Consider the following 18,874-nt stretch of genomic DNA (forward strand, 5'->3'; position numbering starts at 1 on the left):
TAAGGATTTGTAACAATTTCAGGCTCACTGTTTGTGTGCCTTGGTATCTTGGTATTTTTGCATGTAATAGAGCATGCACACGTACAAAATGGCTTTGCAGCGTCATTCCGTTATTTTTGTTTTTTTGCCTCTGCTGTACAGCCTGGCTAAAGGGTATTGACAAAGCCAATAGGTCCCAAGGGAGCGACCTATTGGCTTTGTCACTGCAAGTGTGCACCTTTTGTTAAAAAAAAAAAAGTCTTCGAGACTCCAGTAGACTTGTTCAAGTAGACAATGTCTCTTGGTAAGATATTTTCAGTGTGAACCAGTCTATTTTAAGTACGAACCAGTCTCCCATTTGTACCTTGCAAAACTTTTTTAACAGAAGATGCACACTGTTAAAACAAAAATGTACACAAAATTGCATAATGTTTATACATTTCATGAATTTTGTGAAAATGTGGATTTTTGCATGTTCCGCTGCTGCAGTTTAAATGTTGTTGAGGCACTATAAAAGAATTTCACTGTCTTTATCGAGTACATGAAATACCAGTTGCTGGACCTCAATGCTATGTTAGTTGGTCCTCAGAGAGCAATCCCAGATGTCTCCCAGCACTTTTATGGCACAATAAAGATAGATATTATTAGCCTCGGTTTGAAAAGCAATACAGAGGATATGGGACATGGTTTGTGGGTCCCAGAGAAGAAGGGTGGAGGTCTCTCTCTCTGGTGTTGGGGAGTATGCCCAAAAGCAGAGGTGTTACTGGCCATAGTATGACCTGTACTAATGTAGCCGTCCTAACACAAACTGATATTTGCCAAATCTGACACTTAGGCCCTCAGTATGAACTTGGTGGGAAAACCCGACGAGTTCGGCGCTGGCGGTCAACAAAAGACCGCCAGCGCGCAGAACCCCCTTCGACCACATAAAGATCATTCAGCTGGTCCAGCGGGCGGAAACAGTGTTTCTGCCAGCCGGCCCAGCTGAATGCAGTGCCTGAACAGGAGCCGGCGGCAATGTAGCAGTGCGACGGATGCAGCAGTACCCGTCGCGCATTTCACTGCCCTTAAACTGGGCAGTGAAATGCATAATGAAGCTGTGCATGGGGAGCGCTGGGGCCCCCTGGGTGCCCCGAGACACGCATTCCGCCAGCCTTTCCCTGGCAGGATGAACCGCCAGGGAAAGGCTGGTGGAACCTGTCATATTATCCGGCATGCAGCACTGCTTGCAGTGCTGCCCTGTCAGATATGTAACTCTGCCAGGCTGCCTGGTGGCGGAAGCCTGGCGGTGGCGGAGTTACAAAAGTGGCAGTTCTTCCACGTATATTATATGGCAGTCTGGACCGCCATGCCGGTGGCGGTAATTACCACCAGCATGGCGGCCCAGACCGCCATGTTCATAATGAGGGCCTTAATGTGGTCCACATTAGAGTAAACAGCTGGCGACTATTTGACAGTGGCACTACCCCATGCAACTTGCCTTCACTTTGTCACAATATTTGTGTTCTGCTGGAGCTGCAGTCCCACAACAACTGTCAATAGCACTCACTTTTACTAGCAACATGGTATCTAGGCAGGCATGTCCCAAGCATAGTTCATAAGTTAATTTTGAGCCAGGCGATGCTTCCAATCTGTGAAGGCAGGCTGGCAAGGCGTGTCAGTTCCTAGGCAGAACATCGTCCATCTTGGTTGCAGCTTGGGGGAAATGGCAGCATGCAGCTTCACATTCAGGTAGCGCTGCTCAGGTCCTCAAATAGCAGCTGGAAAAAGAGTCTGTGAGCCACCAGGTTAACAGGTAAAAATGCTCTTACCAGCAGAACTTTCTGGGGGCCAAACAAAACATTTGCAGGATGGGATTCGTGCAGTAGGCAGGAGTGCTAGATTTTCTTTCTTACAGAGGTCATTGCTTCATCACATTATATCCCTTATCATAAACTCTCTACAAATAACCCTTGTAGGAAATACGACTTTTCTGTGTGGTCACTCCAAATGTTTTGCTCTTTTCTGGATCCTGTATTTTTGCTGGCTTAAGAGCTCTGCAACCTTTCCCCTGCTACCAGTAGGAACGTGCCTGTGGTCCACCTTTGAACATGGTAGAATTAGTATGCTCGTAATAGATATATTTAACTTAGCCATGAGTCCTCTGTGTATGGTATAGAGTGTCTCCAGGGTGTGGAAGTTAAGTGCCACTAGTGGACTGCAGCACCTTTTGTGCCATCCATTACAACTGTAGCGCAAACATGGCTTCGGTGCTTGTTAGCACCCTGATACTGAATGTGGAGTATGGGACCAGCTAAAAAATTATTAAACTACTATTTGTAATCATTATGTAAAATCTAATTCAATGGTGAAGTCAGCTTTTTAATAAATAGTAAGGAGAGGGGTTTTGTAGAAAGTTACCTTTTCCTTTCCTACATTTTGACTGTATTACTTTTTTGGTACTGCATAAATACTTTACACATTTACACACAGTTAAGTCTGTCTGTTGTGTGCCATATTTTCCAGTGGTTGAGCTCATGTTATTTTAGTGACCTTGAAAGTTAACTCTGAAAATGGTTGTGATCATTTCACGAGGTGGGTAGTCATCCACCCAGTGTCTGTCAACCATGTTCATTTTATTTTGTTTGTAGGGTGGCGTTTTAAGCTGTCTCCCTTTAATGTAAAACCAGCTTTGTGAAGATAATGCTGATATTAATTGTCAAGCGCTCAATCAGTTTTCTGTGTACTCATATACAGGGAGTGCAGAATTATTAGGCAAGTTGTATTTTTGAGGATTAATTTTATTATTGAACAACAACCATGTTCTCAATGAACCCAAAAAACTCATTAATATCAAAGCTGAATATTTTTGGAAGTAGTTTTTAGTTTGTTTTTAGTTTTAGCTATGTTAGGGGGATATCTGTGTGTGCAGGTGACTATTACTGTGCATAATTATTAGGCAACTTAACAAAAAGAAATATATACCCATTTCAATTATTTATTATTACCAGTGAAACCAATATAACATCTCAACATTCACAAATATACATTTCTGACATTCAAAAACAAAACAAAAACAAATCAGTGACCAATATAGCCACCTTTCTTTGCAAGGACACTCAAAAGCCTGCCATCCATGGATTCTGTCAGTGTTTTGATCTGTTCACCATCAACATTGCGTGCAGCAGCAACCACAGCCTCCCAGACACTGTTCAGAGAGGTGTACTGTTTTCCCTCCTTGTAAATCTCACATTTGATGATGGACCACAGGTTCTCAATGGGGTTCAGATCAGGTGAACAAGGAGGCCATGTCATTAGATTTCCTTCTTTTATACCCTTTCTTGCCAGCCACGCTGTGGAGTACTTGGACGCGTGTGATGGAGCATTGTCCTGCATGAAAATCATGTTTTTCTTGAAGGATGCAGACTTCTTCCTGTACCACTGCTTGAAGAAGGTGTCTTCCAGGAACTGGCAGTAGGACTGGGAGTTGAGCTTGACTCCATCCTCAACCCGAAAAGGCCCCACAAGCTCATCTTTGATGATACCAGCCCAAACCAGTACTCCACCTCCACCTTGCTGGCGTCTGAGTCGGACTGGAGCTCTCTGCCCTTTACCAATCCAGCCACGGGCCCATCCATCTGGCCCATCAAGACTCACTCTCATTTCATCAGTCCATAAAACCTTATAAAAATCAGTCTTGAGATATTTCTTGGCCCAGTCTTGACGTTTCAGCTTGTGTGTCTTGTTCAGTGGTGGTCGTCTTTCAGCCTTTCTTACCTTGGCCATGTCTCTGAGTATTGCACACCTTGTGCTTTTGGGCACTCCAGTGATGTTGCAGCTCTGAAATATGGCCAAACTGGTGGCAAGTGGCATCGTGGCAGCTGCACGCTTGACTTTTCTCAGTTCATGGGCAGTTATTTTGCGCCTTGGTTTTTCCACACGCTTCTTGCGACCCTGTTGACTATTTTGAATGAAACGCTTGATTGTTCGATGATCACGCTTCAGAAGCTTTGCAATTTTAAGAGTGCTGCATCCCTCTGCAAGATATCTCACTATTTTTGACTTTTCTGAGCCTGTCAAGTCCTTCTTTTGACCCATTTTGCCAAAGGAAAGGAAGTTGCCTAATAATTATGCACACCTGATATAGGGTGTTGATGTCATTAGACCACACCCCTTCTCATTACAGAGATGCACATCACCTAATATGCTTAATTGGTAGTAGGCTTTCGAGCCTATACAGCTTGGAGTAAGACAACATGCATGAAGAGGATGATGTGGTCAAAATACTCATTTGCCTAATAATTCTGCACTCCCTGTAGTTTGGTTAATGTCCTTAGGTCCAGGCATGATTATATCATGCCTGCCTTACTTCAGTAGCCAAGAAAGGACCTTACCTGCCTTATCTTCTTCGTGTTTTGCATATTCTATATTGGTGCCGCTCTAGCTGACCTTACCATGCTCTTGCTGGACCTGGATCATTTCACCTTGACGCAGCATCATTTTCCTTTGGATTTCCTGTATCGTGCTTTCTGTTCTTGTCAGTTGGTTGTTGATTAACTTATGGAGCCTTACAGTGCTGTGTGTTTGCTGCTGTGGTTGCCATAATGTCACCGGCATGTCAGCTGCTTCTACGTTTATTAATAAGACCTCTGCTATCTGCTGATGTAGCACACTTCAAAGGGCCCTTTTGTATCTCTATATTTGAATAAAAGTAGTATCGCTTTGCAGTGCAGGACACAATTCCTTAGCAGCAAAGAGGTTAGTTATGACTCTGGTAATTTAAACAGTCATTAGGAACAATTTTAAGGTGCATGCAATGAGACTGTGTGTGCTATAAGCCAGGCTGGGATAGTGAGTTCATTAAACAGCGACTGAAAAGCAAAGTATAATTTCGAGAATATTCCCTGCACAGAATAAACCCCAAAAGAATGTAACAGGGAAACAGCTCCTCATTCACTAAGCTTTGAACCTGAGCTCCCAACAGAGAAGCTGTTGCCTTCTTTAACTAGCACACTTCACCTCCTCCAGCTAGAAACTGACACTCACCAATCGATGCAAGGAAAATGTCCTTCTGCCTGTCAGTAGCGGGGAATGGCCCAAGCATGGGTGGATCGCAACTCCTGACATGCAGCGATGTGTTTTTGGAGTTTGATGGATTTAGGCTACACATTGAATAGACTTTAAAAGGCAACTTCTGCGTTACACAGCCACTCCAGATCCACACGGGTTCCGCGCTTCCGACAACGTGAAGCTGTGTGAAAGCGTCTGCTCTGTTCATGACAACCAAAGGCACAGCAGTTTAAGTCTCTCTCTCTCCCTCTTTCTCTCTTTCTTTCTTTCTTTCTCTTTCGGATTCCACACCAGGCATACTGCAATTACTCATGTGATGTAGTCAGTTCATTTGTCAATATCAAGTTAGGTTTGTTTGTGGATGAGTTGACGTTGCCATTTGTGTAAAATGTAAACTTGAAGTTGTCCTAAACTTAAGCTGTTTGTTGGATGCACCTGTCGCTGTACTACTTTAGCTACTCACTCTTCCTCTCTTCTTGCAGAATGAAAGAGTTCGACATGGAGGGACACCCGGTGCTTCTGGTGAAGAGTAATGGGAGGTTCAGTGCTGTGGGGGGGAAATGCACTCACTATGGAGCCCCATTAGTCAAAGGTCAGTACATCTTTACCGACAAAGTCTTCTAGAAAAGCAACTCTTATACATAAGGCTTTTTTCCACCCCTCCATGTTTCCTTTCTCTCCAATTGCCATCATGGACCATGTCCCTTTCTACATCTGTCATACAGCAAGTACAGCTACCGGCATTCCCTCTGCCCATTTGCTTCTGCTCCCTATAGATACACTTGTCTCGATTACAGTCCCTGCTTGCGATTTCTGCCCCCTCTGGTATCTACCCCCCTTGATTACACTTCATTCGTCCTGCTTACAGATGCTCATCTTTCGTATTCTTGTTGGCATTTCGATTCTAAACATTCAACCTTCATGCAATCGAAATGAGGGTGAGAGTTGGTTCTTCGCAGCAAGTCCTACCGCTGGTTTTAGTGTACAGATACCAGGGCCAAAAGGGGTAAACAAGGGTTTTGTGCCGTGTGAATTGATACATGTGCATGAAAAGAACACTTGGCCATTCTCGTGAGCATTATCACTTTCGGGACTGGTGAAGGCTATGACATATTCTTCTTCCGTTCTAGCAAGAGATACGAGATTCTAGTCAGAATTTTATTTTCATTCTTTTCTAGAGTTTGAAAGCCGGGCACTGGTGAGGAGAGCCGGTTAATGGGTAGAAATGTGATCATCATTTTATATGTCCATCGCGCTGCCGGCGTAAAATAATTTGTGTGGCTGTGGAAGGTCCAAGGCAATTTTTACTCTTGCCCACGATTCCTTAAAGTGGGTCAGGAAATCAAAAATGTTCTTTATTACAGCTTCCAATGACTGCATAACTATTGGAGGAGTCCCGCTCAGTATGAACATTCTCAGAAGGTGTAGCTCCTCTTTACTACCCATTACCACAGCAGCTCTTCTTTACAATAGGTCTTTCCTGGTCTTTTATGGAAAATGTAAATCCTTTAACCACTCCTGTGCAGGATCAATGCAGTATTGTCTATATTCAGATGAGAGTTTTCCTCCACCTTGTAAGCGTCCTTCCAGGCATTGAGCCGAGTGAACGTCTACTTTATGGGGTTTTGTAAGCTCGGCCAGGGGGTTTACGCCTGGGAATACACCCTGAACAGTACAGGAAGTTTCACTGAGAAAAGCTGAACTCGGTTGACCTGGGTCTTCCCTTCTGCCATTGAGGCGGATTATAAGCTTTAGTGTCAGGTGGCACCTAATGCTGATGGTTTGTGCTTTGGACGCTACTTGTGTGCATCACACATAGAATGATACAGTTAATATAATTTGGTTTCAGTGTCACAATATTAGAAATGGAAGCCATCTTGGAAGAGTTTATATTCTTATTCATGTGCCTGGGGCCCTTGAGAACACGGATTTCGCGTTTCACATTAATGAATCAGTACATCACTGGCACTGACGTGCAGTAGGATACCGTCCAATGGAGGTCAAACGTTAGAAAGAAGTTGAAAAAGCTGGAATAGATGAAAATTATTGGTTATCCCCTACTCTAGTCACAAAAACACCTGCCGCCAGATGAATTTATTATATGTGTGGACGTGCAGCTATTCAGAAAGTACGCCAAATGAGAAAAGTACACCCCCCTTACCAAGAACGACATCTCAAGGAGCTGCTTATACCGGAATACTTTTCAAATACTTGACCCAGATTTCACCCTCTTCCAATGGACATAGAATCACGCTACAGAGAGATGGTGCATCATTAGTACTAGAGACTATGGATGGGCCTGATTCAGGCTTTAGCAGACGTAGTACAGTCTGTCGGTGTGGCAGAGGACATTACCTTTGCCTCCTGTTGAACTTCTGTCTGCTAGATTTTGAGATAGCGCACTGCCCAGAGGTCATCTCTGCATGTTGAAAGAAACCACCATCACTGTAGTTCCCTTTGAGTTCTAAAATGTTTGGTGGACACCGCCGTCGGTATTGACAGCTGAACACCAACCTTTTAACATTTGTTTTCTGTAAAACAAACGCCTGAATTGGGAATTTGTTTTGTTTTTGAAAAATAAAAAGCAAAGAGCCCCCCAAACACCCTGTGAGTTTTCCCCAATGGTGGGAGGTCATTATTTTTTTCTGTCTCTCACCACCATGGTTTTCTGAGGAGTGACTGACGGACTGAAACAAAAGGACATCACACCATCCACCCTACACAGTGCAGGCGGTGTAATGGTCTTCCTCCGATGGTCCTTACTCTGTCAAGTCTGGGTGGTAGTCGAGTCGAGATTTTAGATTCTGCAGCTGGGTGAAATAATAGATTTACTAAAAAGGAAGAGTACGCGCAGGTGATTCAGACTGTCTGACAAGGGATGTGGGGATTTTTTTTTTGCTGATACACGGAAACAGCACATGGCAAGCACTGGATGCCTTTCAGTTGTTAATGAATGTGATGACATGAGTCGCCAGTAATCATGTCTACTTGTCTGCCGACCGTGTAGCTTGTGGGTCTTTGTTGACAGCAGTGTATAAGGTTTCTTGTAAAATTTCAATGTCTGAATTCCAAGATTTCCCATTTAAATGTCAGCGACATAAATTGTGTAGCCACAGCCGCTTTGATGGTTTGTTGGGACATAGGAACCCATCACGGCCGCTGTTGCTACGCAATTTCTGCTAGTGATAATGAATTGGGGCAACTTAGAATGTGGACATATTAGTTTATAGGAGACTTAAAACAAAAAACAACTTTATAAACTGATGTCAATAAAGAACCATGAGCCCGTGAGGTAAAAGGGGGTGTTTCCCTCGAAACGTGTTGGATGGCTCGACATTTGGATTTAAATTTAAACTGAAAAAGATGTACTTGAAGACATAAAACGAGGACTATGTCAATCACTGTTGGATATTTCAAGTGAAAGTATGAAATAAGACAAGAATTAAATATGCTCCACCTTTTGATGGATTTGGATCATCTATAGCCTTACGTCTTTTTCCCCAGAGATTTAAGCACTTTGTACCCAGCTCAAAATCTTATCCTTATACTGCAACATCTTAATCTGGCAAGATGACTCTGTGAGTTAGGTGCTTTCAGCTGACACTTGTATGATCCATAGTCGCTGGAAATAAGTGTGCGGGGTGTGCTGCAGCCACTCAAAACAGCCGTGCTGGTACTCAGGAGGGTGAATGAGCAGTAAGGATGTCTTTACATGTTTTGTTTATCATGTCTTATTTGCGGTGCACTCAGAGACGGGGGTAAAATGTAAGGCTGTTTCTTCCGAACAATTGCTGCTTGTTCTTCTAACACCGAGATTGGTGTTTACCTTTCTTTCTCTGGCTGCAAATTGAGAGAGTTTAGTAAATTCAACTGTGTGACAATGTTGCTGACACAGGGAGTATGACAGAAAAGGCTTTAGGTTGTTTATTTTTTCTAAAAACAAAAAACTGAAACCTGTTTTTGTGCACAGTTAGGAAAGCACAAAAGAAGCAACATTTTGCAACTCCTAACAGATTTTAATACTATAAAGGTAATGTTTGCTGAAACTCCACACTTTATCCATTGTTTATGCCCGATCTAGTTTTATCAGTAAACAGCATGTCTTTGTAGATTTAGTGGTCATTTCAGTGGAAGATGTGCTTTCTGTAAATGACAATGCATTACCACCTTATGCTTCATATATTTGCGACAGTGTGCTCCAAAAAGTCCCACTGGCTACATGCCATACCTTACCGTTCTCCTACTGAATTGGCGTGGCTCATTTGCTACACTTGTTGTTTGCGACACTTGAATTGTTCACGTTCCCTATGACTTCGTGATGTAGCATTGATGGCAGCCGCCTCCCTACCCCCATTTTCGCTGGTTTTGAACTCAGATCACGGCATGGCCAGGTCAGCCGCGCTGTTGGTAAATCGAGCACTGATGCATTATTTATTGATAACACCTGTAAATTGTGGCACTTGGAAACCGCAGGCTTGTGGTGTGAAGCAAGTTATTGGTTAGTATCTTAATCTTTGGCATCTGACTTCAACAATTGGGCGCTGCCGCCATGGGTTATGGGGTGGAAACGTTTTGCTTTACGAGAACGAATCCTTTTTATGACCGAACACAAAGTGCCCCGTCCATTCTTTAATCTCTCTTTGGGCTTGAAACCACGCCCAAGCCAGGTCAGTCACTTACATTGGTTCGTGGGCTTGGCTTTTCAAATCCGCTTGCTTGCATCTGTGAAAGGCGTGCATACCTCATGCCTTTTCCGGTGTTTAGCCCACCTACAAAGCACCGGTAAAGTACCAAGAACATACGAGGCTCGATGTTTTCAGCCTGGAGTCCGGACTTCTTTATTTATTTTCCACGCAGCGGCGTTTTTTTTTTTTTGCTTTACAACGCTAATAGCTCTAACTCGAACAAATGCGAGACCCGATGCAAAGAAAATGCTTGTTAGATTAGCGTTCTGCTTTGGCAGCAGGAGATGCAAAGGTAGAACGCCATGTTTGCTTGGTCGGGCGTGGGTTTTCCAAAGACATGCGCCTCGTGCTGTTTAAGATTCTGTTGTCAGAAAGATATTGTGCTTTTTAACACTATACATGAGTGACATACGAGATTAAGGACTTGTCAGAAATTGGTGCTTTCGCCCTCCAGTCAACCGCTCCTTCCATGGGTAAATAATGCGCCTTTGGCAAGGCATGTAGATGTTACTATTTTTATTAGGAGTTTATGGAGCAGTAGCACCCTCTTGTGGGGCAAAAATAAATATTCTGAAAACACGTTCTTTTTGTAAATGAACTTTGTGCGCAGCGCTCTGCAGCCTAGAAGACGAATCTGAGTATTAGTGTTTTGAAAGCATTTACATTAACTACATCTCACACAACCGCAATAGAATTTGAAAAGATAATTAATTTAATATGACGCGCAGTTGGTGCGGAGCGAATTAAGCTGTATTCATAAGATCAATTGTTAGTTTTCCAGTAGTTTAGCCTCTTTCAGATCACTTACCTGAAGGAGGAGAAGCTAAGGGCAGTCACCTCGGCATCCATGCAACTTCCCCTCTCCCCTCTCTCTCCCTTCACCTTCGCTATCCTAAACTCTAGTAGCCCTCTGCATCGGTGAGTAAAATCAGCTGAATACATTATATTGTATTGGACGACACACGTGTAATTCTCATGTCTCACTGTGCCTTCGTCTGTTCATCTCCGTCCACCTTGCAGTTACTCAACAATGCCAAACAAGCTGGAGAACTGACCTCATTCTTCATGGCTGAAAGCTTAGAATTGCTCCCTCCTCTCAGTTCAATAAACCAGTCAACATTTCTATGTACAAGAATGGAAATATCATGATTTCAGTCCACAGATTTGTCTTTCTCCGTTTGGGCAACTGTTGCCTATCCTGCTGGGTGCCATATTGTGAGCCCCCCTCGCCTCCCCGCCTGTCACATGCTTTGCTAAATCTATGCCATCGCAAGTCCCAGACCTCTCTTCCCCCGCTAACCCGCACGCATAGTACTCCCATCCATCTAACCATCCCAACCATGCCTCTCAACCACCACCAACTCGCAGTCACGGACTATGAGTCCTATCCCCAACAGGGTGCTCCCACTCAACCCTTCATCTCAACTAGCTAGCACTGTCCTCTTATGCTCCACCCTGGGACGACTCAGAAGTAGCCATCCCCTAATCACACCTTGGTGGAACTCCTCCTTCCATCCTGATGCCACACAGATCAGTTCATTCTGTGATACCACACCTTCCCCCGTTATCCCACATCAGCTTCGACCTATCACGCAGAGCACCCACCTGGACGACTCCACTCTCCTTATGCCTTATCAGTATCTGCACACAGGACCGACCAATCTCACTTAATGATGCCTAGTCCTTACAACACCCACACCCCGCACAGTTACTTTTACTGCAACAAGTCTGTACACCCCACCTTATAGCACAATACACTCCCACACCTCTCTGCACCCTTCCCCTCGTTGACTTACCACACAAAGTATTCTCCATCCCTACTGAATACCCACCTGGACTGCTCTACCCCGCCTTACCGATACCTACACACTTGAACGACCAGTGTACCCATACTATGTAGCGACCCTCCGCGCCCTGATCAACTATCCTTGAGAAGGCTACCTACCGCAATCCCACTGAGGTCACTCAATGCACGCCTTCCCACACCACCTTGCATGACCAGTTCCACCTAATGCTGCACATCCTGTACAACTCCCACTCCACTACCTGGTCAATGGTTTGATGAGCCAACCTCTCGCTGTGAACGCAGGACTAGCACTTACAGGCGACACACCTGTCTACAAAGGTCCACAACTGTGAAATAATATCAACAACAATCATCTTCCAATGACAAAAGCTGTAGGCAAACACTGAATCAACCCTTACTCCACTGAAACACAAATTATACCTCCTCAACTCAAAATTCTCCCATCTAGTTATCACTATACCCCACCTGAGTTCTAACCTTTCTTCTCTCTTAGGCTCTCTACTCCGGCAGCTGAGGTCACATAATTGCTGGTGCTGAATACCAAGGAGCAATCTGGTATCTCACTCCAAGAGATACCTACTCAATCTCTTCCAGGCCGATTTTGCCAACTTACTTGCAAGTTACAGCACTCCAGTATCCGCAGCCTCCTCTACTGTCTCACCCCCCACTTCTTTAGACAACCCAAAACAATACGGAAATCAGACCTTTTCCTCGACTAGCCTTAAACATCAGTCCCAAGCACTGCAAGCACTGGCCAACAGTATTCCTATCGTGACTAATCCTCTTGACGCCCTTCTCACCAAATCAGTCACCTTGATGCACTCAACTGTGGAGGCTTCGTGGACACCCTCTCACACTTCAACCTTGACCTACTAATCTTTACAGAGACTTAGTTTATTGACACATCGCACGGCATACTGGACCTTCTACTTCCTCCAAACTACTCCATCATCAGAAATGACAATATAGGGAGATTAAGAGGTGACATCACAGCTATCTTCAGAGACTCCTTACAATACAGGAAGATACCTAATTGGTCTTTTTCCACATTTCAGTGCCTAACTTTAGATTTACACATGCAACAAAGTCTCCCCTTTCAGATTAAATGCCTCGTATCAACCACCAGGTGACAGTACAGCTTTTATTGAGTAATACCTGGATCTTCGAAGTAATCAATCAATGCATGTGGACAAAGCAGTATTTCTAATAGTTTTATATCAGCAGATTCCTCATCTTTTTAGTATTCACTAGGCGTCAAACTGGCTCCGGAAACTCTTCAGCAATATTTCTGCACGCCGGCAGGTGGTGCTTTGCGGCTCCACACTGATGTCAATCTGCTCCAGAAATACACTTGGGGCCTATAGAAGCGCTGCACGCTGGCTTCATTTCCTTCCTTCTCTCATCTTTTAAAGACTGCTTTTTGCAGCTTTCTTCCAAAGTTCTAACAGTGTGCAAGGGATGACACACAGGTTTTAAACCCTATGTGGACTGTTGCAAGCAGATGCCTGTGACAGATCCTCACCAGATTCGCCTGTGGTGTCTAGTGGTGGACCACGACTCCAAGACTTGCGGAGACTGCACACCGATGAATCTGAAGTCCATCAGGGAACACGAGACAACATTTTATGCAGTCTTGAGACCGCTCCAAGTCGCACTCAAAGTCAAAGGTCCGGCCGCGGTCCCGCTCCTGGAGTCTACACATACTCTTGAGGCCATTCTTTGTCGCTCTCCAAGCCCTCAGGAAAGCACAAAAACATAAAAGTCGAAGTGAAGTTCTGCTCCTACTCACCGTTCCCACTCACCTAATAAAGTGAATGGGCAGAGCCAACAGTCTCGGTCCCGCTCTTGAAGCGGGTTGACTTCGGAGCCAATTCTGCAGCTGGGTTGGCACAACATCAGTTTGCAGAGTCTTCAGCCATGCCATGCCAGATTGAAGAGTTCCATGCAGTTATGCTCCGGCTCGTCCGATCCCTATCGACTCCCTCTGGGGCACTTTCGGGACTTATTAAAGACATACAAGAGGCTAGTGGGCTCAGTACCTCCCTGGAAACTGCCCTCCTTTTGACTCTTGGCCCAGCCCCTGAAGAATTTGCCTACTATGCCATGATCATGCGTAGTGAGCCTGAAGTTCTCGATCTTTAAATCCCCACTATGGAGGTCAAAACGTATGCCCTGACCTAAATCCTGTAGCCATGGCTAGATCATCTTCTGATCCTCTTCTTCCCTACAGTGCAGCCTTGACGGATACTTTTGTAGGGCCCTAAGCTAAACCCTGTACCAGTCCTCCAGTTAACTGCCACCATCGTGCCACAGGTGACCCGGCATTTCTCTCTTAGCATCCCTCTCTAGAGAGTCTTGTGGTGCAAACTTCTAACTAGACCAGCCCTAACAATTTTCCTACCACTCCCCCGAGAGGAAATCTGAGACAGTGAAAACTTTTAGAAAATGCTTGTTCTCTGCCAGTTTGATTCTGCGGTCAGTCAGTGCCTCCTGTTTAATGGACCGTTATACTCATGCCCTTTGGGACTCAATAGCACAAGTCCTCCATGTTGTCCTGGAAGACTTGCATCCTATTCTCTCATGGGCCATCCAGGATGGTTGTAATGTGGTCGATTTGTTGAGGCTTGAACACCACTGACTCTCTTGGGTGGGCTATGTGCACTAGTGTCTCCGTTCGCTTCCCCTGCGTGGCTACGATCCACTGGGCTCTTAAGCGACATCCAGTCCTCCCTAATTGACATGATGTTTATTGGAACTTGATTGTTCTGAGCTAAGGCTGACACTGCCCTTGAATGATTTAAAAAGAGTAGGGCTACTGCTAGCTCTCTGGGCCTTCCCTCCCAGTCTCGCCAACAACACTTCCAACATTCCTTTTGTGGCTGTGGCAGAGGCATTCCCTACCGCCAGCCTTCCCCACCCCAACAGGGAACCCAGTAGTTTTTCAGGAGAGGCTGTGGTGCCTAGCACCACTACGGCTACAGTCAGCATGCTGTTCAGTCCACCACCACTGCAACCCCGCACACCAAGCTCCTTTAGCGTATCCTCTCAGGATCACAGCCACCCTGTGGGAGGCAGGAACCACCGATTCTATCCGGGTTGGCAAGCAATCACACTGGACAGATGGGTTCTCCAGATTGTATGCAGAGGCCATGCCTTACCCTTTCTTTAATCCCTGCCGCACCATCCACCATCCACCTAACGACTGATGGAGAGTCATCTCTCCATTTTATGGCAGGGAGTGCAAGCCCTTTTGGCCAAAGGAGCGTTTGAGAGGGTGCCTACTCCAGAAGTAGGACATCGTTGTTACCTTTGCTACTTCCTGGCACCCAAGAAGGATGGAGGCCTTCGCCCCATAATTGATCTTCACCCTCTCAATCTTTTCCTCCAAACATAGAAATTCAGGCTGCTCAACCTGGCCCAGGTCTTGTCTGCCCTTGACCCTGGAGACTTGATGGTGGAGTTGGTCTGGTTCTATTTTCCCATCCTGCCAACCCATCATCACTACCTGCAGTTCATGATGACAGAAAGGCATTTTCAATTTTCTCTGTACCCCTTTGGTGTCACCAGTACCCCTCAACTGTTCATGAAAGTGATGGTGGTGTTAGCACGTCCCTTTGGAGGCTGGGGTGCCAGTCTTCTCCTACCTCAATGACTGTCTGTTAAAGGTGGATTCAACCCAGGCAGTCGTCTACAGCCTCCAAACTATGATGAATCAGCTGTAATCTTTGGGGTTCTCTCTCAACATGCCGAAGTCACACCTTGCTCCTTCCAAGACGCTCCCTTTTATCTGAGCCATTCTGGACACAGTTGGGGTTCGTACCTTATCCCGGGGAAAGAGAGTCCAGGACATTCAGACTATGATTTTGATCTTTCAGCCTTGGCCCTGGATTTCCTTGAGGTCAGCTCTCAGGCTGCTGGGACTGATGCCCTTCTGCATCATGCTGGATGAGTACTCCAAGTGGCATATGCAGACTCTGCAGTGGGATCTGAAGTCCCAATGGGCCCAACATCAAGGATACATCTCCAGCAATGTCCAGATTTCAGAGGAGTGTGCAAAAGAACTGCAGTGGCAGCTACTGGACTGTGATTGGGTCAGCTGCAGACCCCTCTCCCTTCTCCCACCCAGAGCAGACAGAGGTGACTGGTGAATCACTTCTGGGTTGGAAGAGGTGGACATTAGAGTCCTCTGCTGTCCAGCAGAATTTACGGATCCATATCAGACTTCTGGAGCTGAGGACCATCCACTTGACAATGAGAGCATTTCTGCCATCCATCGAGGGGAGGCTGGTAATATATGCTCACAGACAACTCCACGACCATTCTGTAGTGCAACATATGGGGCAAAGAGGGGGCACAGACTATGTACCTGGAGGCCTTGCACCTCTGGAGATGGCTGGACCACCAAGGAATTTTCCTGGTGGGGAACCACCTGGCAGGATCGCTGAATGCCATGGTGGGTGAGCTCAACTGTCAGTGCCCAGTGGGTGATGAGTGGCAGCTACAGACTTAGGTGATGCATGTTCTTTTCTGTGAATGGGGAAATTCTTGGCTCAATCTGTTCGCCACCGCCGAGAACGTGCAATGTCAGCACTTCTGCGCGTTGGAGTTTCAAAGGCATCTCTCACTCGTAGAAGCATTCCGCCTTCGGTGGAACTCGGGACCCCGTGTGCCTTTCCGCCGATTCCACTCCTGCCCTGAGTGCTCAAGAAGGTCAGTACAGACTGGGCCTAAGTTATCCTAGTGGCTCCTGACTGGGGCACAGAGAATATGGTATCCAGATCTCCTGGGCTTGAGCACCTGTCCTCTGAGCAGGTTGCCCCTCCAGGAGGATCTGCTGTTGCAGCAGAACTGTTGGGTTCTCCATCCCGGCTTTCCCATTTCTCCACCTTCATGCTTGGAGATTGACTAGCGACAGCTAAACACCTTCACCCTTCCTCCTGAGGTGGTTGAAGTCATCTTGACAGCTAGGCGTCCCTTGAAGAAAACTATACACTGTTGTTGGGACAGATTTGTGGTTTGGTGCGGTACTCACCAGATTGACCCCCTCCAGGCCAAACTGTTTGATATTCAATTTTTTTCTGTCTCTTGCCCGACATGGCCTTGTTCTGGGCACAATTAAAGGTAATTTTTCATCCCTCTTGGTTCTTTTTAGTTGCCTGAATAGCTCTATTTAAATCACCTGTTGTGATGCAGTTTGTGAAAGGGCTGCAACATACTTTTCCCCCATTTACGTCTGTGATGCCCCAGTGGGACCTCAATCTTGTCCATATGTATCTGATGTGTACTTCACTCCGCACTCTAGCTGTTCCACATTTGTCTTTTATGGCTTTTCACTATTAACACAATGTGCCTGATTGCTGTCACTTCAGCATGGCGTGTGAGTGAGTCTCAGGCTTTGCGTGATCATCCACCATACACAACCTTCTTCCCCCAGCAAGCTGGTTCTGCATAATAGGTCATCCCTTCTTCCAAAAGTTGTGACTCCATTTCACATTGGCTAATTCATCAATCTACTGACGTTCTATGCTCACTTTACCAGTCCAAGGAGGATGAGAGGCTCTATCGCCTGGATCCTAAGAGAGTGATCACCTTACACATCGATTGCACCAAAGATCCCAGGGTGGATGATCAGCTCTTTGTGGGGTTCACCAAAGTGAAAAAAGGCAAAGTTGTGCACAAGTGTGCCATCTCCTGCTGGATCATGCTCTGCATTAAGCTCTGCTGTGCACTGGTGAAGAAGCAGCCTCCGGACAGACTGCATGCCCATTCCACCAGGGCTATAGCTGCTACTACTGCGTTAGCTTGCGGAGTCCCCATCCTAGGCATCTGCTAAATAGGTACATGGGCGTCCCTCCATACATTCACAAAGCACTACCATCTGAGTAGCCAAATCTGCAGAGAAGGGAACTTTGCCCACTTGGTACTAAAGGACGTCCTGGTTTGAGTTCATCCACAGCCCTTCTCCCTTGGGTACTGCCCTGGTTTCTATTCAAAAGGTGAGGAATCTGCAGCTAGAAGTCTCTATCAGAGGAAGAAATTACTTACCTTCGGTAATGCTGTTTCTGGTAGAGACTACATCTAGCTGTAGATTCCCCACCAACCCTCCTGTCCTCCCCGTTTTGCAGTTAGACTCTACCCTTAATAAGATCCCAAATCTAAGAATCTGCACACTCTGCCAGTTTTCTTTTGGGTCTCCGCGGACAGTCTTGAAAGCAACTGAAGTCCGCACGCATGAGTGGTGTCTATATAGGCCACACACGTCCTTTTCAGAGAGGAAAGGCGTCAGTGCGGAGCCCTAAGGCATTACCTCCTGGCGCACAGAAGTGTTGCTTAAATTTGTTTTGACCCATTCTGATGCATGAGGAATATTCTAAAGGTGAGGAATCTGTGGCTAGATAGTCTCTCTACCAGAAAGAGCATTACTGAAGGTCAGTAACTTGTGGTTTTGGTAGACTTTAATTTTCACTGCGGCATCACAGAAGACTCCGCAGTCAACCATCTTGCCTCCTTTCTTACTGGAAATGATCTGATCCAACATAACATAAGTCCAACACCCATGAAAGGATCCATATTAGATTTACTAATCTCCAAAGATTACTTGTTCTCAGTGGGTGAGCCCATACCCATAGACTGGTCTGATTATTTTCTTACTCCTTTCTCTCTGTGACTCTCATAATCCTTGACCATGGGCCATCCACAAAGAGCGATAACCTGGTTCCCCAAGAACATTGATATCAGCATATTCAGCAGCACTGTACAGAATGTACTACCACCCATCAGCCAAGACACAGATATCAATGAGTCATCTGCCTACAGCTTTGACTGTATTTCAGAGCTGCTTGATGAGGTTGCTCCACTCCAGAGCAAAAGGAAAAGACCAAACCATTGGCTCGCTGGTTCAACTAAGCCTTTTACGAGAAAAGAAGAGCCCTGAGAATTCTGGAGAAGAAATGAAGACAATCAACCTCCACCACTAACCTTTCATGTCTATGAAATGCAAGACCACTATGCAGAATACATATTCTGTGAAAAATCAAATCACTTTAGATACCTCTTTGTCACCACCAAAAATGGCCTAAACAACTCTTTTATCTGGCAAAGCCGTTAGCCTCTCCATGCCAATATGTATCAAATTTGATGACACATTCAGCAAAAGCAGAAGAATTTGTATAGTTCTTCGACTCTAAAGTGAAATCTCTTCTGTGTTGCAACAACTGTCCTATCCCTACCACTATGTGCAAATGCAAGAACATTTGGCAGCTATTTGTTTTAACTGGAGAGGAAGACTTACTTAAGAACACCATGAAGACAAATCCTTCAAACCACTTTGTGGACTCTATCCCGGATAGTATGA

At 45.5% G+C, this 18,874-nt stretch overlaps 1 protein-coding gene across 2 annotated transcripts in view; it reads left to right on the forward strand.

The window, feature by feature from the left end:
- LOC138285763 (apoptosis-inducing factor 3-like) overlaps positions 1 to 18,874 on the forward strand; it is a 328,578-nt gene that overhangs the window by 123,491 nt on the left and 186,213 nt on the right. For both annotated transcript variants that reach the window (XM_069226119.1, XM_069226120.1), the window contains one exon: positions 5,511 to 5,620. In XM_069226119.1, the coding sequence (XP_069082220.1) occupies positions 5,511 to 5,620 (110 nt within the window). The remainder of the gene's footprint in view (positions 1 to 5,510; positions 5,621 to 18,874) is intronic.

Source organism: Pleurodeles waltl, chromosome 3_1, assembly GCF_031143425.1.
Source record: "Pleurodeles waltl isolate 20211129_DDA chromosome 3_1, aPleWal1.hap1.20221129, whole genome shotgun sequence".
In the NCBI taxonomy this organism is placed as follows: Eukaryota; Metazoa; Chordata; class Amphibia; order Caudata; family Salamandridae; genus Pleurodeles; species Pleurodeles waltl.